The 22405-nt window shown below is 47.8% G+C and overlaps 1 protein-coding gene across 1 annotated transcript in view; it reads left to right on the top strand.

Moving 5' to 3' along the window:
* The window catches only part of KIF3B (kinesin family member 3B), a 34434-nt gene continuing 12029 nt past the window's right edge, over positions 1-22405 (top strand). Inside the window, exons 1-7 of the mRNA XM_081916807.1 lie at positions 1-122; positions 9278-10756; positions 13232-13333; positions 14982-15104; positions 16430-16548; positions 17157-17270; positions 20814-20919. Of these exons, the coding sequence (XP_081772933.1) occupies positions 9347-10756; positions 13232-13333; positions 14982-15104; positions 16430-16548; positions 17157-17270; positions 20814-20919 (1974 nt within the window). The 5' untranslated portion in view covers positions 1-122; positions 9278-9346. The remainder of the gene's footprint in view (positions 123-9277; positions 10757-13231; positions 13334-14981; positions 15105-16429; positions 16549-17156; positions 17271-20813; positions 20920-22405) is intronic.

Below are 22405 nucleotides of genomic sequence, written 5' to 3'. Positions count from 1 at the left end.
GCGTTGCCAAGGAAGTGAGCGGCGGCCGCGGCGGGGCCGGACTCCCCCTGCCGTATCCGGTGCTGCCGCTGTCCCTGCCGCAGCGGCGGGAGGAGGAGGGGGTCTCCATGGTGACGGCGCAGGTGAGTGAGGGGCCTCGCCCTCCCTCGCCTTCTCCCCCCTTCCACCAGCACCGTGCGCGCGCCTGGGGCGGCGAGGGGGTGCGCGCCCGCGGCGGGAGGAGGAGGGGGAGGAACCGCATCTGTGGGGCGGGGGCCTCGGGCGGCCCCACGCCTCTCCCCCTCTCTCTCCCCATCCTCACGCTCAGGGGCACACGCGTGTCTGGGCGTGGAAACGTGGGAATGCGTGCACGCGCACCGGGGTGCTCCCTCCCCCTCCTCTCCCCGTATCCTTCTGCACCTCAAGGCACACGCGTGTCTGGGCGTGGAACCGTGGGAATGCGTGCACGCGCACCCGGGTGCTCCCTTCCCCTCCCCTCCTCCCGCCACCTTCTACACGCGTGTCTGGGCGTGGGTGTGGATGGTGGATGCGTGCACGCACCCGGATGCTCCCCTCCCTTCCTCTGGAGGATGGGGGTCGGCGTCTGCCTCATACACACAAGGCCCTGCCCAGGTGAATTGACCCCGCAGGAGGAGGCAGGGAGGGCCACCAGCTGGGATGGAAACAAATACATGGAGGAGGAGGAGGGGGCTATGGGGGGCTCCTAGCCAGGAGGGCCATGCTCTTGCCCTCCACTTCTGAATCCCACTTTCTGGAAAACCCCAGCAGGAAGGGAGAGGGATCTTGTGTTCGAATCCTGCTTGTGGGTTTTCTGGTGGGCCACCGTGAGGAGGCAATGCTGGACGCCATGGGCCATGGGCGTGATCTCTTCTTCTGTTCTTCCGCATGTTATTAAATGCCTGTCCGTCCGTCCCCTGCAGTTCTTTGAGGGAGTCCTCAAACACAAGAGGCAGCCACCAGCAGGGATGGCTTTTGTGAGACAATTAGACAAGACACGGCTGTCCGTGGTCGCTAGCCGTGATGGCTGTGGTCTGCCTCCACCGCCGGAGGCATTATGCCTCTCAGCACCACAGCATTGTAGAACCGTAGCGTTGGAAGGGACCCCACGGGTCATCTAGTCCAACCCCCCGCAATGCATGAATGTCAACTAGATCATACGTGACAGGTGGTCGTGGAGCCTCTGCTGAAACCCCCTTGTGCTTCCCATAGCCCTGTGAGAGCAAGATCCCGGACCAGATCCAGCAGGGCTCCTCTTATGGACCAGAACTCACCCCTGCTTGTGACTGATCTTCCTTTCTGGGTGGGAACACCTGCCCTCTTGCCATGCTTTAAGTGTCTTATATGAGGATGCTTCTACCTGTGTTCAGGAGGCAGCTTGCACATCAAGGCTGCTCATCAAAACATTTAGGGAGATGGAAGGAGTGTACCTCAGCAGTGGAGCATATCTTTCGCATGCCAAGGTTGAATTACTTACCATTTATATGTGGATTTAAAAAAATAAAATAAGTCTACAAATTAAATGATAGGAAAAGACCCTGGAGAGTTTCTGCCAGTATTAGAAACTCAGATTTATAAGCTAATTGCCAAATATCACCTTGAACACCTTGAACCTACAGACTGTCTAGGTGCCATTTTTCCCCCTAGTGAGATTTTTTTAATTGTTATTAATATTTCGCATTTCATTTTGATACCACTTTATATTTTAAAGACAAAAAAATCAAAGCGGTTTACAACACATTAAAACATAAAATTAAGCAGTCCAGAATAAAACAAATTCAAGCTTCAAGGAAAATATTTCAGATCCTTCTCTGAGTGACATTTTGCTTTCCCCGTATTTATTTACCTACTTAATTTATATAGCGCCCCCACAGCAGAAGTACTCTAGGAAGCCAGTGTGGTGAAGTGGTTCGAGTGTCAGACTAGGACCTGGGAGATCAGGGTTCAAATCCCCACTCAGTCCTGAAGCTCACTGCGTAATCTTGAAGTCAGTCACAACCTCTTAACCTACCTTACAGGGTTGTTGTGGGGATTAACTGAGAGGGGGGTGAACCATGTACTCCACTCCTTGGAGGAAAAGGTGGGATATAAGTGCAATAAATGAGTTATTCTGCTTACCTGCTTAAGAAACCTTGGAGAGGCCAGCCAGATGGTTGCAATTGCATCCCAGCCAGCAGCAAAATGTGCCCGGCGCCTTGCTGATTTCTAACACTGCTTCCTAGACTCTGCTTCCTGTCTCCATCCTGTGGTTGTTGAATCTCCTTGTCTTGTAGGCTTGCACACATAACCATGCATCTGTGTGTGTAATCCACACAACTAGGAAGCAAGTTCTGTTGCATTCAGTAGGGCTTGCTTCTGAGTAAGCAGACATAGGATCAGGCTTCATATAGACACTGAAGACCAGGCACCACCAAAGGAGCCGAACTAGAGGGAGCCATACTATTGCCAGCTAAGAAGATCAGGAGGAAAGAACTAGATAAAATAGTGGTCAACTGCAAAGGGGATTCGGATATTTAATTTGGCACATTTTACTAGAGAATCTTACACTATTCTATTTCGTGCAACATAATATTGCTGGTGCAATAGGAAGGCAGCATTATGTTCATTGCTCATCTGCGCAAGGGACAGTTGGCTGTGGTGGTCTTGCTTATGTAGCAATTCATTGCTGCAAAAAATGATTTCATCAAAGTAAGAAGGGTGCTTGTTTCCTCTCCTTACACAGGAGAAGAAACCCAATTCTGCAAATGAATAGTTTATTCTGTCTTTGTTCTCAGGACGGTGTGTTTTAACAGAGCCTGTGGTGTGTTTCTCTAAACTGCCATAGATCTGATTTTGACAGTTGCTCTGTTGCTTGGCTGTATTGGTTGTCACTGAATGCCTAGCAGCGTGGGGTCATATAAGGGCGATTGTCATGCAATTTTCAGTCAATAAGAAACACAGAATAGACTGAATTGATATATTTTATTGGACCGTCTTTTAGTGAAAGAACACGCGAGATTTTGTGGACCGATAAAATTGTTTACATATGCAATCAACCTTGTCTTGTAAAAAAATACTTTAGATTTAGCTATTTTTGTGTTCCAACTGATGAAGAGCATTGTGCAATTATGCCCCTAACCCAGCAGATGTTGTCCCTGATCAAAGGCCTTGCTTGACTCTTTTGTATTTCATGGGGATGAAATAAGAGCGTCAATTAGTATATATAGGGAGTTTTTTTGTACATGACTGTGATATCTATATGAGAGGGAGACATCTGGGAAAGGCAGGATGAGGATAGATTTTGAGGTGGGTGATTTTCTCTAGCCCTATTAAAGCTGAAAGGTAGCAAAGCTTGGCTTTTTCAAGAGAAGCCAAACAGCCATTGATTGCTCTGCTTTTCTGAAGGGTGTTCAATTTCAATTTTCAACTCCTAAAAAATAAAATCACAAAAAGAAATATATTTTGCCTAAGACATATCTGTGTTTCCAGTTTCTTTGAGCCCATAGATCAGGGAACATAAACACTATTTAAAAAAAAAATCACTATTATTACTAATACACTACTACTACTATTTTTTAGCTGGAGGTTAAGTTTATGGTGTGTACTCAGTAGAATTAGTTCAGCTGAGAAAAATACCTCATCATAATGCTCCACAGTTCACACCTGGAATATTCTGTCTGATTTGAGACACCTCTTTACCATAAAGAGGAAAAATTGCTGAAAGAGAGGAAAATCACAAATTACCCATTTATAAGATGGAATAATGGAAGGAGCCAAATGATGCTAAGAAGGAACATAATTACAGATACTTGACAGGTTCAAGTAGCAAAAATGGAAAATAATTGTTCTTAGAATCTCTTTAAATCTCAGCCTCCACCTTCCAGGTCTAGTGTGGAATCTTGTGTTTACACTACTAAAATAAAATTAAAGGCAGTCCTGGAATATATCCAGTATGTAGCAATCTTGTCCTAGCTTGTTGGTTCTCAAGGCTCAGTCTATTTGAATTAACTGGTCTCCTTAATTTCCGATTTCTTCTAAAATTCTTTGATGATTGAACTGCCACACCAATTTAATTTCAAATAGTACCAGGACTTAATTTTCAGGCATGACTTCATCCTACGCTCCAAGAAAACAGGCTTTGAATTGGTTCCCGTATTCTGTACAATTGGAAATGCAATCTGAAGCTCTGGGTGAGTGTAGTGGATTAGAGTCAATTTGGGATCTGGCCAGATTGCTTTTGGATTTCAGAAGAGTGAGAGGGATCTTTCCGGAGAACGCCGTGTCTTAAAGGCGTGTCTAAAATAGGATGTTGGGCCGGGCATTCAGCAGGGATGGAGTGCGTCGCCTCATGAAATGTTTGGTTACAAATAATTGATATATTTGGGTGCAAGCAATTAAGGCACAGTAGCGCATGGCAGAACCTGCTTGACGGACATTTGCTGTCACATGTGGTGTACTCTGCTTTTGGCAAAATAAACAAAGGCACACTGCTGGGAACCATGCGTTTCCTCCCATCGTGTGGTTCCCAGAACGTCTCCTCGACCCCCAAATTCTTCAGCTACCATCCGTGCTAGTTTCAAAGAACCTCATTCCATGCTCCAGGATGAATACCACCCCTTTGTCCTCACAATGTCAAAATCAGGCTTGAAATCCCAGCTTTGTGGAAGGTAAGGAGCTGCCTTAAAACTCAGACAAACCTCTCCCCCATCTAGTTCAGTAGCCTTTGCTGTGGCTGGCAGCGTCTCCCCAGGGCTTAACAGTGAGGTCTCTCAGCCCTCCTGCCAAAGGTCCTTTCACGGGATCTCCTTGTGGCAGAAACGGGAGCATTCAGCATGCAAATCATGCGCTCTACCACCAAGCAGCAGCCTCTCCCCTTGACTTCACCCACTTTGTATAAATTGTTAATTGAAAGGGGGAAGAAAATCCACCCTCATTATCTCTCCTTAGCCAGCCATACAGTTAATACGACGAGGCAATTCATCTGCGCTGAGTATACTTCAGTACGTGCCTTAAACGGAAACAGGGCCCAGCGGATCATTCAGTTCAGCTCTCATCCTAACTTTCTGATGCTTGTGTGTTCCTTCGGCGTGCAAATAGAGAACCTGTGTTATCGCTTTCCAGAAAGTAGCACCTTCTGCATGATTTGGACTATGTCACATCAGTTGTGCTGCTTGGGGCTGATGGGAGTTGTAGTCCAAAACCTCCGCAGAGCACAAATAGTTGTTGTTTTTTGGGGGGGAGGGTGTAATATGGGTTATGGAAGATGCACCAGGTGTCCTAATCTCTGGCAAGGCGCAGTTGCAGCGTTCTGAATCTTTTATCTTGCACCGAGTTGAATGGTCTGCTTTACAGCCGACAGCACTAAAATAAAAACTGTTCAGGTCATGTCAGTACAGAATTAGGCCTGCATTCAGGCCATGGCATGTTGTGCTTGAAGGCTCGACGGGCAGGAATCGCTTTCCTGTTGAAGCTACAGGCAGCCTGACCGAACTTGTTTATTTGATGCTCTTAGATTGTGGCTGCTGTCAGGCTCCGTCCCTGGCAGGGCTGATTGAACATTTATTTCCTTTGGCTTCTTGGCTCTTCCACTGGTTTGGTTATAGCAGGGGTGGGGGTCTCCAGCCTCCACCCTGGACTAATTAGGCCTGCCGGGCCTCTGCATTCGTCCCACAAGGCCCTTTTGGCAAAGCCATGGCCAGCTGCCCTGCATGTGAAGTCATATATGACGTCTGTTGTGTGGCAGGTAAGATCCATGGGGATTGCAGGCACTGCCTGCTAGCTGATTGGTACAAAGCACATTGAAAGGGGCTTTTGAAGACCTGACAACTGGTCAGATCTTCAGAAGCCCCTTTCAAAATGCTATTTTCTGCAGCACTTTAAAAGAGGCTTCTGAAGACCCCTGTGGGCAAAGAAGGTCACCTGTCATCATTGTGACATTAGGTGATTGACAGCTGGGCTGCTCCACTGACCTGTCCTACTTGGCCTGCTAGGGGTGGAAGAGCTAAGGATCTGGCCCTCTCGCCAGAACCAGTTCTCAGCCTTGGTTTGCAGTGACTTTCCAAGCACAGAGGTGGAAGCGAAAACAGATTAGTCAAAATTACTCCGTTACTGCAGCCATACAGGCAGTATGTGATTTCCAGGAAAGGATGCCGGGTCTGTCTGGAAACCGAGGCAGAATAGAACTGTACTATGACTTCCCTTGATCGGAATACTGTCCTTCTGTTGATGTAGCCTAGAATAAAGGTAAAGGGACCCCTGACCATTAGGTCCAGTCATGACTGACACTGGGGTTGCAGTGCTCATCTCACTTTATTGGCTGAGGGAGCCGGCGTACAGCTTCCGGGTCATGTGGCCAGCAGGACTAGGCCGCTTCTAGCGAACCAGAGCAGCGCACGGAAACGCCGTTTACCTTCCCGCCGGAGCGGTACCTATTTATCTACTTGCACTTTGACGTGCTTTCGAACTACTAGGTTGGCAGGAGCAGGGACCGAGCAACGGGAGCTCACCCCGTTGCGGGGATTTGAACCGCCGACCTTCTGATCATCAAGTCCTAGGTTCAGTGGTTTAACCCACAGCGCCACCCGCGCCCCTGCAGCTAGAATAGCATTAGCCTTTTTTGCTGCTGCGTCACACTGTGGACTCATGTTCAGCTTGTGGGCCCACTAAGATCCCTAGATCCTAGACCCCAAGGAAGTGGAAGAGGGAAGTGCGAGGATGTCGTGCCGTGCATTTTCTAGCAATCACACATTGTGGGGGCAAGAGGGTGAGAAGGAGGCAAGAAGCCGCTGCTTTCAGTGCCACCCATGCATTTTCTGGAATGTTATCATTCTGGCCTGAACGTGTGGTTTCCTAGCAATGATGAGCCCCTCTGAGAGTTCTATTACATTTTTAATTAAGGCTAACGAAAGTGACTTGGAAGCATTTTAAGTAGGAAGAAAGCAAAAGCTTTAGGGCAGTTTTCTAGGATCTAAAATTTGAGAGTTCCTGGATAGCATGTGCAATTGCTGCATCTGGGAAATCTTAGAATCGTAGAGTCCAACCTCTTGCAATGCAGGAATCTCAGCTAAACCATCCATGACAGATGGCCACCCAACCTCTGCTTAAAAACCTCCAAGGAAGGAGAGTCCACGGTGTACAGAGTTATACAGTGTAGGACTGTAGCTCAGTAGTAGAAGATCCTGGGTTCAGTCCCTGGTATCTCCAGGGAAGACTGGGAGAGGACCATGTCTGGAAGCCTGGAGAACTGCGGCTATTCAGTGTAGACAATATTAAGCTGGGTGGTCCACCGGCCTGACTCATCAGTCTACGGCCACTTCCTGTGTTCTACTTTCTTATCAGGAAAAGCTTCTCCTTGGGCAAGAAATCAACAGTTTTGAATAATGGTGGTGTTGGGGTTTTTTTTAATCGAGCAGATCATTGTCATATAACTCAGCTTGCACTATTACAGCGCTTTGAGTTGGTTGGTGAGGTCAGCTGCTGCCGAGGTGGAAAGGAAAGGCGTGCATTGTAGAACATGGTTGGAGGGCAACAGGGTTGTGACAAAATCTGGGCCTGTGAGGGAAGGAAAGAGGAGCAAAAGGAGTCCGGCAGCGTGTGGACAACGTCCCTGAACATACAAGAGACTCTTAACTTGGAAGCTGGCTGAAAATAATAATAATAATAATAATAATAATAATAATAATAATAATAATAATAATTATTATTATTATTATTATTATTATTATTATTATTATTATTATTATTTATTTATACCCCGCCCTTCCTGGTTCAAAAACCAGGCTCAGGGCGGCTAACAACAAATTTGAAACACTTTAAAATACTTAATTATGAAAGCAGCATAAAATATGGTATAAAAACATGAATAACAATAAAAATCAAAAATCAATCAGATAATCCCCAGGGCTAGCTGGCTGAATTGGTCCTACTTGGGCCAGCGAGGAGGCCAGGAGAGAATTAGCTGTGGGGTCTCAGAGCAGGTGATCTTCATAAAAGGGGAGGGGGAGGGAAGAGAAGGGAAGGGAAATAAAAGAGCTAGCACTGCCCTTTTGCACATTTTTCTTGAAAGGGTGAAAGTTGAGAATTTCAGAATGGCTAGACCTCTCTGAACCTCTGGCCGCACAGGCTATTCAGACTTAAGGTTTTGAATGATGCTGTAGGAACCACGGCAGATAATCCTCCAAGGCCCTTCTTCGTGTGCCCCCTCCACGAGAGGTCTGGAGGGTGGCAACATGAGACCAGGCCTTTTCTGCAGTGGCTCCCCTTTTGTGGAATGCTCTCCCCAGGAGGGCTCGCCTGGCTTCTCCATTACTTATCTTTAGAGTCCAGGCGAAAATGTTGCTCTGTAACCAGGCTTTGGGCTGATAAACATTCTATGGCCTTTTAAATGTGTTTGTGGGAAGGTTTGCTTGTTGCTTGTTTTATTACATATCATGTGTTTTGATTTTGTATTTTTATGATGTGAACTGCCCTGTGATCTACGGATGAAGGGTGGTACAGTGGTGCCCCACAAGACGAACGCCTCGCAAGACGGAAAACCCGCTAGACGAAAGGGTTTTCCGTTTTGGAGGTGCTTCGCAAAACAAATTTCCCTATGGGCTTGCTTCGCAAGACGAAAATGTCTTGCGAGTTCCTGCAGGTTTTTTTCCCTTTTCCCCCCTTTTTCTAAGCAGCTAAGCCGCTTATCAGCTGATCTGCTAAGCTGATAAGCCGCTAAAAGCCGCTAAACCGCTAATAGAGCTAATCCGCTAAGCTGTCAATGGGCTTGCTTCGCAAGACGAAAAAACCGCTATACGTAGAGCCTCACAGAACGGATTAATTTCGTCTTGCGAGGCACCACTGTATACATATTTAATATATTATCATTACTACTACTACTACTGTTATTTCTGTTATCATAGTTATTATTATCATCATCCAAAGTGATATTTCTCATTTTTAACGAAACTTGAGTTAAAAGCCATTTGCTTCAGCACTAATACTGATCAAATGGGAATAGGAAGCACTTATTTCCTGTCATTTAGAAAGGGAAAAAACATTTTACATTGTTATTTCTTCTTGTTGTTCTGCCTCACAGTAACTCCGAGAGGGATGTTTTTGCTTCTTTTCCTATTACAGTTGGGAAATTGAGATTTTGAGATGGTGGCTTGGCCTGTCCACCCTGGGAATGGATGTTTGGGCTTGGGTTTCAACTTTCATCTCTAGCGTTAAAAGCCAGACCGGGGGGTGGAGTGGGGGGCTGGTTTGTACTCACTGCTTTTGTGCCTTACCTCTGTGCTCAATTCTCACCTTTGATTCTTTCCAGGTTTGGAAAAACCCCTGGCCTTCCTGGTCCTGCCGTCTGCTGAGTTTGCCCTAGCGCCAACCTGTTGTCATGTCGAAGTTAAAGTGCTCAGAGTCAGTCAGAGTGGTGGTGCGATGCCGGCCGATGAACAGCAAAGAGAAAGTCGCGTCCTACGAGCAAGTGGTCCAGGTGGACGTCAAGTTGGGGCAGGTGTCGGTGAAGAACCCCAAGGGGACTTCTCACGAGCTGCCAAAGACTTTCACCTTTGATGCCGTTTACGACTGGAATTCCAAGCAGTTTGAACTCTACGATGAGACCTTCCGGCCCCTGGTGGACTCGGTCCTGCAGGGGTTCAACGGGACCATCTTTGCCTACGGGCAAACCGGCACGGGGAAGACGTACACGATGGAAGGTGTGCGTGGCGACCCCGAGAAAAGGGGCGTCATCCCCAATTCCTTCGACCACATCTTCACGCACATCTCCCGGTCTCAAAACCAGCAGTACCTGGTGAGGGCTTCTTACCTGGAGATCTATCAGGAGGAAATCCGGGACTTGTTGTCAAAGGATCAGTCCAAGAGGCTGGAGCTGAAGGAGCGGCCAGACACGGGAGTGTACGTGAAGGACTTGTCGTCCTTCGTCACAAAGAGCGTCAAGGAAATAGAGCATGTCATGAACGTGGGGAACCAGAACCGCTCAGTCGGGGCCACCAACATGAACGAGCACAGCTCCCGTTCGCACGCCATCTTTGTGATCACCATCGAGTGCAGCGAAGTGGGGCTCGATGGGGAGAACCACATACGTGTCGGGAAGCTCAACCTGGTGGACCTTGCTGGCAGCGAGCGCCAGTCTAAGACTGGAGCCCAGGGGGAGAGGTTGAAAGAAGCGACAAAGATCAACCTCTCTCTCTCTGCCTTGGGGAACGTCATATCTGCCCTGGTGGACGGCAAAAGCACACACATTCCCTATCGGGATTCCAAGCTCACCAGGCTGCTCCAGGATTCGTTAGGGGGCAACGCCAAGACGGTGATGGTGGCCAACATCGGCCCCGCCTCGTACAACGTCGACGAGACCCTGACGACGCTGCGGTACGCCAACCGGGCCAAGAACATCAAGAACAAGCCCAGAGTGAACGAAGACCCCAAGGATGCGCTGCTGCGGGAATTCCAGGAGGAGATTGCCAGGCTCAAGGCGCAGCTAGAAAAGCGGTCCGTTGTCAAGAGGAAGAAGAAAGACAGGAGGAGAGATGGAAGCTTCAGCGCCGGCGGGGAGGATGAGGACGAGGAGGAAGATGGCGAAGAAGGGGAGGAGGAAGGAGGCGGTAACAAAGGTGACTACTGGAAAGAGCAGCAGGAGAAGCTGGAGATCGAGAAGAGGGCTATCCTGGAGGACCACAGTTTGGTGGCCGAGGACAAGATGAGGCTGCTGAAGGAGAAGGAGAAGAAGATGGAAGACCTGAAGCGAGAGAAGGAGGCAGCTGAAAGGCTGGGCGCCAAAATCAAGGTAGGAGGCTCTTTGCCGAGTTCTGTGGATTCAGAAAAGTGGCCTGGGAGGAACCTCTCTGGGGGAGGTTCAGTGTTGAAGACTAAAAACAGAAACATAGGGATTGGGAATTGTTCCTGAAACGCTTCTCTGATGTTCAGAGTGGTTCTGAGATTCTGAGTTCAAAGGTTTTCCTTTCCAAATTATTCACAGCTAGAGAACTGCAGCCAGCAGTTGGAGAGGTGTAGGTGATTTAAGACCTGATTTGGACAATCAAATTCTGGCTTCAGAGGCAAGGACGGACGCATGAGATCTGTGCACTCACAGACTCCCTCTTTGTGCAAGCAGGGAAGCAAGCCAAGACCTTGCATCTAGCCATAGTTTTCTGTTGTGTGCTAAGTGGGGAGTGATGGACAGTGGCTTCCAGGTATTGGCAGGCCAGCTTTATTTTATTTTATTTCATAAAATTTATAAAACACTGTAAACAAACAAACAAACAACCTTGCAGCTGTTTGCTTTATCCTGTCTTATCCTGGCCTGTTCAGAAGCTGTTGCCCATAGCTTCCTAGTCCAGTTCACACGTAATAGAAAGCTCTAGTTTATTGTGACTTCCTGGCTTGTTTCCTTGCTTTCATGAAGGGGAGAGTGAAGGGGTGGCATGCATGTGAAGAGCTTGTGCACATTTAATCAAGTGTTGCCCACAGCTGCCAATGAACCATCTTCATCCTTCCTCTGTCAGCTGCTCGTAGAGTCGGGGATGGCCACCTCACCTTAATGAGCCAAAGGTGAAACAGCTTCCCATCTTGGTAAGTTTTCACAAGATCTGAAGGCCGGTCAAAAATCAGTGTTTTCTTCTAACTGTGATTAGTAAAAGAAATGCTTGATGGGGGGAAAAAAGGAGTGGGACCTGAGCAGGTATTCTCAGCCCAACCCAATTCATTTCCTGTCATTATTTATTTGCATTTTTATGAATCTTAATGAACACGTAACAATCGACTGATACGTGAAAACAGTGATAATGCAAAGCAAAGCAATGACCAAATCTTCCATTGAGATGCGAGGAAAGTGTGAAAAGAATAAGAAAAACAGAGGCAGGGACATGGGTCACAAGCGGTTGCCATGTGGTTCAAATGAAGACCCAGAGACACAGGAGGTTTTTATACACCGAGACCTATGCAGATGCCATGAATAAAGGTAAAGGTACCCCTGCCCGTACGGGCCAGTCTTGACAGACTCTAGGGTTGTGCGCCCATCTCACTCTATAGGCCGGGAGTGTCCGCAGACACTTCCGGGTCACGTGGCCAGCGTGACAAGCTGCATCTGGCAAGCCAGCGCAGCACACGGAACACCGTTTACCTTCCCGCTGGTAAGCGGTCCCTATTTATCTACTTGCATCCGGTGTGCTTTCGAACTGCTAGGTTGGCAGGCGCTGGGACCGAACGACGGGAGCGCACCCCGGCATGGGGATTTGAACCACCGACCATGCGATCGGCAAGTCCTAGGCGCTGAGGTTTTACCCACAGCGCCACCCGCATCCTATGCCATGAATAGTCCCATGCAAAGTCATATTTGGCAGGTTCAGATGGGAACGATTATTCATATATGTAATGAAAGCCCACCAAACAGCTAGAAAGCCACCCTGAGTCCCTGTCAGGGGAAAAGGCGGGATATAAATAAATATGATGATGATATAATCGAGTCTGATCCTTCTTAATTTCTCAGTGATCTGTTGGTGTGAAAGGACCGTAATAAGTCACTCGGAGAGGAAAACCCCAAATTTATGAGTGTGTTAGAAAAGGTCAACTTGTCTTCGGATTTGCATAGGGCAGGCATGGCCAAATTTGGCCCGCCAGCTGTTTTGGGACTACAACTCCCATCATCCCTAGCTAACGGGACCAGTGGTCAGGGATGATGGGAACTGTAGTCCCAAAACAGCTAGAGGGCCAAGTTTGGCCATGCCTGGCATAGGAGATGTTAAGAAAGAGGAATGTGCCGGGAGAGCAGAGTAAGAAGTCTTTGAGGCCATTTGAGCCATCTCCTCAGGGTACACTTGTCAAAAGCGTCAGCCACCCAATTTCACTGCCTCCCAAAGGTAAGGAGAAGAGCTAGAACTCTGATGGGAAAATGCAAAACATGAACAGTCCTCCATCTTCACCCAAAGTGTAGAGTCGTTATAATGGACTGAGGGTACCCATTATAAGCGTGGGAAATGTATGGAGAAAGCACATCTTAAGATTCTAGGCTCACTCCCTGGTATCTCCAGGGTTGGGGCAGTTCTCCTCTGCTGGAGTCCTTTGAGAGATGCTGCAAAGCCGAACAGCTGCTTCTGGGCAGCACGAACCAAAAGCCAAACTTAGGTCTAAGGAGGCACGGTTTATGAGACAACTGTGGGAGATCTCTACCCATTTTATTTTAAAGAAAGCAGTAATTGTGAGGCTCTGCAATATGCTGACTTCGGTTATTGGAACCCTCCACCCCTCCCGTTCTGCTTTTCAGGCAATGGAAAGCAAGCTCCTTGTTGGAGGGAAAAATATTGTGGACCACACAAACGAGCAGCAAAAAATCCTGGAGCAGAAGCGGCAGGAGATTGCTGAACAGGTAAGAGGGAGAGGGAGAAGTGCATGCGTTGAGATGGGTTGCAGGGTTTCCAGAGTGTGCAGAACGGGGGGGGGGGGGGAGCCTGTGGCTGGACTACAACTCCCATCATTCCTTCCCACTGGCCCTTCTTGCTGGGGATGATGAAAGTTGGAGGGCTGAACATTCTCCACTGCCCTGTGTTGTGGCCCTGGGAAGCTCATAGCACGTTTTTCCATTCCACCGAGGATCAAGGATGTCTATAACATTTGGGCAGAACCCACTGGGAACATTTCCTGGGCAAGCACCTTTGGAATCCAGTCTGCAGCAATGCGAATTTAATAAGAGCCTTGCTGGATCATTTATTTATTTATTTATTTATTTATTTATTTATTTATTTATTTAATATACCAGTTTCGATCAGAATAGTAGTTGGTCTAATCCAGCATCCTGCTGCCCACAATGGAAAACTTCATGCATCTAGAAAGCGCATTTGGGGTTGAAGGCAAATCTCCCCTCTTCCGCTGTTGCTCTGCAACAATTGGTATTCAAAGGTATACTTCCTCTGGATATGGAAGTTCTAATGCTGCTGTTTTGAAAGTCCTTTCAGTTTCAATGATGAGTGTCCCAGGGATGTTCTCAGCGGCTTTTGCTCTTACTGTTTCCTTTTTAAATACATGAGGTTCATGAACTTAATTGCTTGAAAACTTTGAGAACGGCTGAAAGCTGGTAAAATGCAAACACTGCAAGATCTTCAAGAAGCTGCATGAGAAAAGCTATTTTACTGAACTTTGCTTACGTTCTTCGTTGGCTCTTCCCCTTTTTCATCCTGTAAAACCCCTCTGGCCAATTAACACTTTGCAACCTTACTCAGCCGTGGGGCGGTCCACCATCCCTCAGACCATGTGGTGGGCCGGACTATATTTTGGAAAAAAATATGAACGAATTCCTATGCCCCACAAATAACCCAGAGATGCATTTTAAATAAAAGGACACATTCTACTCATGTAAAAACACGCTGATTCCCAGACCATCCGCAGGCCGGATTTAGAAGGCGATTGGGCTGGATCCGGCCCCCGGGCCTTAGGTTGCCTACCCCTGACTTAGAATGTAGGGGTGGGATTTGTCTCAGTTGATGCACATGCAGAACAAAGTCTTCCTATGCAACAGAACACCCCTGTCTCTGCTCTACATGTCCCCTGAATCTGCTCTGGTGTTTGGTGGAAAACCAAAAACAGGCTTAGGAGGAGGAGAGAAGGGAAATCCTATTATGGAAGTGGACCTCATTCTGCTCACAGATCCACCTCTTACTGCCACATTGAATTCCACTCTGTGGCTGCAGTCCAGTGCACAGGTACTTGGAAATGAGCCCATTGAATCTAGTGGTGCATGGTAAACATGGTTTGGGGTCAGTCTTCAAGTCTGTTCCGAGGTCATCAGTAAGCCTTTCAGCAATTCCAGACAAAGTTCAGGCTTCTTGAGCCTCACAATATTTCCCCTTAAAATGATTTGGAACAAAGGGAACTTTCAGCATAAAATCCTCCAAAAATACACAGCATTGATTGGTACAGTAACGCCTTGTGTAAATTCTCTCACCCCCTGCGAGTGAATGGCATGGGACAGCGCTGAGCTCCAGGCCAAAAAAACAGGGCATCTTTGTTGTCTCCCGTAGAAACGACGAGAGCGAGAAATCCAACAGCAGATGGAGAGTCGGGACGAGGAGACCTTGGAGCTGAAGGAGACCTACAGCTCCCTGCAGCAGGAAGTGGATATCAAGACTAAAAAACTGAAAAAGGTGAGTGGCCTCCCTGGAGGTGGGCAGGCAGGTATGTACAGGTACTGTAGGTGAGCTCTGGAAATTAGCATGGATGTGGCCAAAGAATTGGGCTTCCCATCTTCAAGGCACTAAGATGTGACAGTTTTCTCCGCGCTTTTAGGGCAGGCAATAGTTAATTGTCTCAAAGGAGTCAGAGTGGATCAAACCCCCTGAATTTCCCCCTACCCAAACCAGGCACAGCTTGCATCTCCCCATGAAGAATAAGGCCCAGTGGTTCCCTTTGACCTTGGGGGAGATGCAAAGCTTTTTGACAGATGCATATTAAAATTCAGAGTTTTCGGCTGGAAAATTCTCCACTTGCATGACCTGGTAAGCTGTTGTAATTTTACAGGTTCTAACTAGTTCTATGAGCCATAATTATTATACGTAATCGGTTGTGATGCTATGTAGTCATGTACTACCTTGATTTTTTTTATTTTGCAATAGAATTAATATTTTGCTAGGTTGGTTTCAGACAGGGCTGGGGGAACCTCAGGCCTGAAATCCAACTGTGGCCCTCCAGATTTCGTTACCAAGCCCTTGGGACTGTCCCTAGACCACACCCTTTGCTGACCCTGCTTGGATCCTTAAGTCGGACTATCCTTCACCAGGGCGAGGGCCTTCTCAGTGATGGCTCCAACCTGGTGGAATGCTCTGTCCCATGAGACCAGAGCCCTGCTGGATTTAACCTCCTTCCATTGGGCCTGTAAGGCAGAGCTATTCTGCCTGGCCTTTAATTTCCCTGTTCTTTTATTTCCCTTCTCTTCCTTCCCCCTCCCCTTTTATGAGGATCACCCGCTCTGAGACACCACAGCTAATTCTCCCCTGGCCCAGGTAGGACCAATTCAGCCAGCTAGCCCTGGGGATTATCTAACTGATTTTTGATTTTTGAATTTTATTGTTATTCATGTTTTTATACTGTATTTTATGCTGCTTTTATAATTAAGTGTTTTAAAGTGTTTTAAATTTGTTGTTAGCCACCCTGAGCCCATTTTTTGAACCGGGAAGGGTGGGGTATAAATAAAATTATTATTATTATTATTATTATTATTATTATTATTATTATTATTATTATTATTATTTAAAGAAGGCAGCTGGACTGAGCAGCCTCTGCCCTTTATTTTTAACCAAAACCTGAGCTTATGGTATACCATTGTGGGGCACAATCCACCAAGAGGTTTCCCTGCACAAACCCTTTTGAAGTGGCTGGGAGCTGTGCAAGAACTCAGCCGCTCGCTCATGAGGCAGAGGTGGTAGGCTTGGCGGTTTGTGCTGTAGCCCATGACTCTGGCTCTCTCTTTCAGCTCTTTTCCAAGCTGCAAGCCGTGAAGGCTGAAATCCACGACCTTCAGGAGGAGCACATCAAAGAACGCCAGGAGCTGGAGCAAACCCAGAATGAGCTCACACGGGAGCTGAAGCTCAAGTAGGTTTGCAGCCAGCTGTGCGTTGCTCTCGAGGGCTTGGGAATGGCCTGCAGAGCAAGCTGTCTGCTGGCCAGGAATGAAAAGCGAATATTTCACTTTTACTGAGGCTGCTTGGAGCGTGCTTGCAACATTACTGTCAGGTGGCTGTTGCGGTTGCTCGAGAGTAACCAGGCAGGACTCCAACCTGTGTTTTACAGGCTTTCTTTTGGTGCAAAATATTTGCAGTGAAGAGCCCCAAAGCTCATGTCTGGCTCAATCGCTAGCAGAATCCAGGAATGGTCTTTTTTTTGGACCTCCCCCAACGTAAGAGCTTTGTTACCCCCAACCGTCTCCTCCCCTCTTTGGGCCTTAGGCTACTGCGCAGGATGGGCGATGGCAAGGGCGTGTTTCCCTCCTGTCTGGCTTGCCCAGGAGCGGTGCTAAGGCTCCCACCAGCATCCTCTGGTTCTTGCACCTCTTCCCCACTGGAGGTGGGGCTTTCCTCCTCCCCGGAAGAGGAACTGCTTCGCAAGATTTTCGGAGGCTCCCTGTAACACAGCTGCCCTTCTGTTTCTCGCCTCTGAGCCAGTGGCAGTTCCCTGACATCTACCTTTGTTGATCTCCGCAGGCACCTGATTATCGAGAACTTTATTCCCTTGGAAGAGAAGAACAAGATCATGAACAGGTCGTTCTTCGATGAGGAGGAGGACCAGTGGAAACTGCACCCCATCACCCGCTTGGAGTGAGTTGGCGCCCCCTTGAGCTGGGCTGTAGGGTTTGGGGAAAGGGGGACAAACCCTCCATTATCTCTTTAGATTTTCAGTTCATCCGGCCCGTTCCCTGCAGCTCTGGACTTGAAATCCAAGCTTAGCTCCATTTTTCTCAGTTGGTGGCTCACCCAAGGGCAGCGGACTTTCTGCTCCCCTCCTTCTTTTCCTGCCCCAACAATCACAACGCCACCATTTTGCAGCTCAGGTTGATTGAGGCAGGATTCTGGCTGGCAGCAGCTCTGGTTCTGATCCTGCAAGGTGGTCACTGCAGCCTTGGATGTTATATGGGAGACGCTGTGATGTAAATACCGCTACTTGAACGCTGCAGATGCATCATGGAGTTCTGTCCCCAGCTGCCTAAAAGCGGGAATTTAGCTCAGAGCTTGCTAATGTATTTTTCTATTTAGACCAATATTTGTGTACTGCTGCGTCAAAGCAGTTTACAGAAATCAAAAGATAAAATAAAAAAACATAAAAAGTTAAAAAGCAGACATCAGTTAACCATTGTGGAAGCTCATGTTTTTGCCTACATAAGGCAACAGAACAGAAATGTTTGCAGCAGGCATTTAAAAGTTAGCACAGAAGGTGTCTGCTGAATCTCTAGTGGCAGTGAGTTCCAAAGGACTTGTAGGATGACCAACGACACTCTTGAATCTCAGTGAGTGAGCAGGGAAAGAAGGGCTCAGGTGATCCCTGAGGCCCCTGGACCTAAGTTGAAAATGAATACAAGGACCTTGATCCTCAGCAATTAGTTCTGAGAGGCATTTTGCCTCTGAAAGTCTCTTACCCTTCATGGATTTCTGTATCGCCAGAATCCTCTGCAAGTGCAACTTGCAAAGGGTCAGGAGGAGGAAACCACTGGATTGCCCAATGCTGCCTCTTAAGGCTGCAAAACACCATGTGCTGGACCTAGTATAGTAACGGCATTGCATTGCACATTCATCTTCATCCTCCCAGCTGGGATGTTAATCCACATGCTGCAAGATAAAATCAAGGCAGGGCCCAAGGTATGACAGTTGAGGACAGATGGAAAGGAGCAGGCTGAGAAATCGCATCTGGCGGCATATCTCACCCTGGAGATTTCCAAATTTCTACACAAAGCTTTCCCCGCATGGTGTTTGTAATGAACAAAGAATATATTAATCGAGAGATCTCTTGCTGGGCCCGTTCCTTTCAAGTATAAAGTGTCTCCAGGATCAGCGTCGGGAAACTGCTGACACAGCTTTGCTATATAAAGCCTCCGTTAGCAAATTTAGATCTGCTGACCGACAAGGAAAGCAAAATCTTCTGTCTTTTGCACAGGGTACAACTCATAGGAAAAGCAAGCAGAGTAGATGGCTAGGGGACAGCTCTGCCATTCCCAGGTTGAGGGAGACACGTGGCAATTTGTTTGTTTTTATAAATTCTGTAAGTCACCCAGAGTGGCTGGGGAAACCCAGCCAGATGTGTGGGATATAAATAAAAATTATTACAGTCGTACCTTGGATCCCGAACGCCTTGCGAATCAAACGTTTTGGCTCCCAAACACCACAAACCCGGAAGTGAGTGTTCCGGTTTGTGAATGTTCTTTGGAATCCGAACGTCCGACGCAGCTTCCGATTGAGCGCAGGAAGCTCCTGCAGCCAATGGGAAGCTGCGCCTTGGTTGTCGAATGTTTTTGGATGTCAGACCTCCGGAACACGGTTTGTGTGTGAATGTCCGGCTGGAGGACATGCCTGTGCTTGCACAAGCATAACTGCCAGTGAAAACATAGGTGTGCTTGGATTCCTCCTCTTTTTTCATGGGGAGAAGCATTCATATAATAAGGGCAGAATAGTTATGTTTTAAACAGACTAGTTGTGCTTGTGGTGGAGGACTGAACCTGGAACCTTCTGCATGCCAAGCAGGTAACAACAACAACAACAACAATAACAATAATAATTTATTTATACCCTGCCCATCTGGCTGGGTTTCCCCAGCCACTCTGGGCGGCTTCCAACAAAACACTAAAATACAATAATACAATAGAATGATGGGGGTGGAGACGCTCCTTCAGGGCTTTCAAGGTCAGCACTTTGAATTGTGCTTGGAAACCTACTGGGAGATAATAATAATAATAATAATAATACAGTCATACCTTGGTTGTCAAACAGTATCTGTTCCGGAAGTCCGACATCCAAAAACATTTGACAACCAAGGCGCAGCTTCCCATTGGCTGCAGGAGCTTCCTGCACTCAATTGGAAGCCGCGTCGGACGTTCGGATTCCAAAGAACATTCACAAACCGGAACACTCACTTCCGGGTTTGTGGTGTTTGGGAGCCAAAACGTTTGACTCGCAAGGCGTTCGGGATCCAAGGTACGACTGTAATAATTTTTATTTATATCCCACCCATCTGGCTGGGTTTCCCCAGCCACTCTGGGTGACTTACAGAATTTATAAAAACAAAACATCAAACGTTAAAAACCAGGTGCTCTACAGCTGAGCAGATCAGGCCCTTCCCATAATAATCCTTGTGGGAAAAGTTGTTCTGATATTTAAAATGTGCATTTGAATGAAAGAGAGGCAAGACCTCCTGACGGAAGCACTTGCATTGTCGTTTTTTCAAACGACTATAGCTCAGGCGTGGTCTCAGAGAGAACTCTGGCTATGGTAGGTTTCATACAAGTGGCAGCATTCACACACCTGTCTGTTCCTACTCCTGCAGCTCCCAGTTAAATTGTGGGATAGGCACTCCTCTTCTCCCCAGAACATCCCCGTTTCCCTTGTTCTCATGGTAGCTCTTAGCGACCAAGACCAGCCTGAAAGTTTTCTGATGGTGCTGGCCTTGGGCTTGTCAAGCAGCTGCCGTCATGTAGCCTGGCAGCCAGGAGTGGCACAGTAATAATAATAATAATAAAAATAAATTTTATTTATATCCCGCCCTCCCCAGCCGAAGCTGGGCTCAGGGCGGCTAACAACAATCAAAATAGTTCAACATTCTAAAAACATTCATTATAAAATTAATTAAAATCAAATTAATGGCAACCATCAAGCAAAATTCTGTGCAGATTGCCAGAGGAGGGGGTCAGGCTGCGCCCTGAGCAAAGGCCTGGTGGAACAGCTCTGTCTTGCAAGCCCTTGCGGAAAGATGTCAGGTCCCGCAGGGCCCTAGTCTCTTGTGACAGAGCCTTCCACCAGATTGGAGCCGCGGCCGAGAAAGCCCTGGCTCTAGTTGAGGCCAGCCTAACCTCTCTGTGGCCTGGGATCTTTAGGATGTTTTTATTTGCAGACCGTAAATTTCTCTGTGGGACATACCAGTAGCAGCTAGGACTCTCCTTCCTTGGAGGCTGGGTGGCCATCTGCCACGGATGCTTTAGCTGAGATTCCTGCATGGCAGGGGGTTGGACTGAATGACCCTTGGGGTCCCTTCCAAGATTTTCCTGACGCGGCAATTGCAGGCTGGTTGGAGAGACTCAGTGGGTCCGAAGTTGGGCCGCTTGTGGAGGGGAGGGGGCTGGCTCCTGCAGTGGGCTTGATGTCCTTTTCCCTCGCCAGGAATCAGCAGATGATGAAGAGGCCGGTGTCAGCTGTGGGGTACAAGAGGCCGCTGAGCCAGCATGCTAAGATGTCCATGATGGTTCGCCCAGAAGCCCGGTACAGGGTAAGCTCACACTCAGATGAATGGTGTGGAGGGTTCCTCATGGGAGAAGCTCACCATCTCCCCAAAGACAAAAGACCTGAGATCGGACCCTGCTAATTACAGGCCAATTAGTCTCCTAAGCATTATCAGTAAACTATATGCTGCCCACTTATGTGATAAACTGGAGGATTAGATGGAGCGAGAACATGTCCTCACAGAAGCACAAGCTGCTTTCAGGGCAAACTGGTCAACTTTAGACCAAGGCCTAGTACTCCAACATCTTGTGGAAAAATACACCTCAAGAAAAGGAGGATCCCTCTACGCAGCTTTCATAGATTTTAAATCTGCCTTCGATTTAGTATCCCGAGATAGGCTTTGGGAAAAACTAAGCGCCTCAAGCATAGACAGACGTCTACTGTGTCTTATCTGCAGTTTATACGAAAACACTTGGGTCCGGGTTAGGTGTGACCGACAAGGCCATTTATCCAAGGAAATCCAAACCTCCCATGGTGTTAAACAAAGCTGTGTCCTTGTGCCTACTTTATTCAGCTTCTACATTAACTCCTTAGCAGAAAACATGGAGAAAGAAAATGCCCACCCCCCTAAATTGGCTGGTACATTTGATAAATTTTTAAACTGCCGCTATATCTGAATTGTTTCTGTTGTGCCCAATTGCAATTCAAATCAATCAATCAATCAAAACTTTATTAGCAAAGCCAACAGGCCACAGCTATGCAAGAATTAAAAATAAAGTAAGGATAAAAGGAAGATAAAAACAAGCAGAAGGAGGTCCGTCAGATGAACAAGTCTGTCACTCAGATGGTGGCCCTCAATTTCACAACTCTCTCGATGTACCTCGCGACCTTCTCTGTTATCTGACTGTGATGGGACGATGAGCTGCTTGTGCGTAAAATGCAAGTCCCTCAGAGTTTGATCAGGTTTTCAAACCTCTGCCTGTGACGGAGCCCCTCCAGCATGGCTGCGTCAATCACTAGTAGAATCCGAAAGTGGCTGCTTTCGGAAACGTTTCCAACATAAAAGCTCCTTAACGGAAACACGTCGTCTGGCCTCTCGGCGTGACAGTTTCCGTCGAGGTGTGGGTGTCCCTATAGGAGGTCCTGAGACCTCCCCACTGGTTTCGCTTGAAGCGTCTCTGAGCCATCCCTCCGACTCACTTTCCCTTGGAGTTCTTGCTCGCCCTCTACTGGTTCCCTCTTCCGCTGCTACTGCTCTCTCAACCTCAGGGAGCCTTTGCACCTGCGGCGCTTTAGATGTCAGTTCCCTGACATCCACCTCCCCTCCATGGCCCCCTTCACCCCCTCCCGTCTCCTCTCCTACTGGCGGTGAGGAGGTAAAACCCCTGAAAGAACCTCCCTCATCTTCCGACGTCACGAACACTTCCTTCCACTTGTTGCTGTTCCTACTCTCTAGGTACTCTTCGTCATCAGAGTCCACTCCATCTTCCAACTCCGACTCCGCGAACCCTTCCATTTCCTCTTCCTCATCG

The sequence above is a fragment of the Podarcis melisellensis genome (genome assembly GCF_964234715.1).
Source record: "Podarcis melisellensis genome assembly, chromosome: 6".
NCBI classification, from domain to species: domain Eukaryota; kingdom Metazoa; phylum Chordata; class Lepidosauria; order Squamata; family Lacertidae; genus Podarcis; species Podarcis melisellensis.
This window is presented reverse-complemented; position numbering and strand designations above follow the sequence as displayed.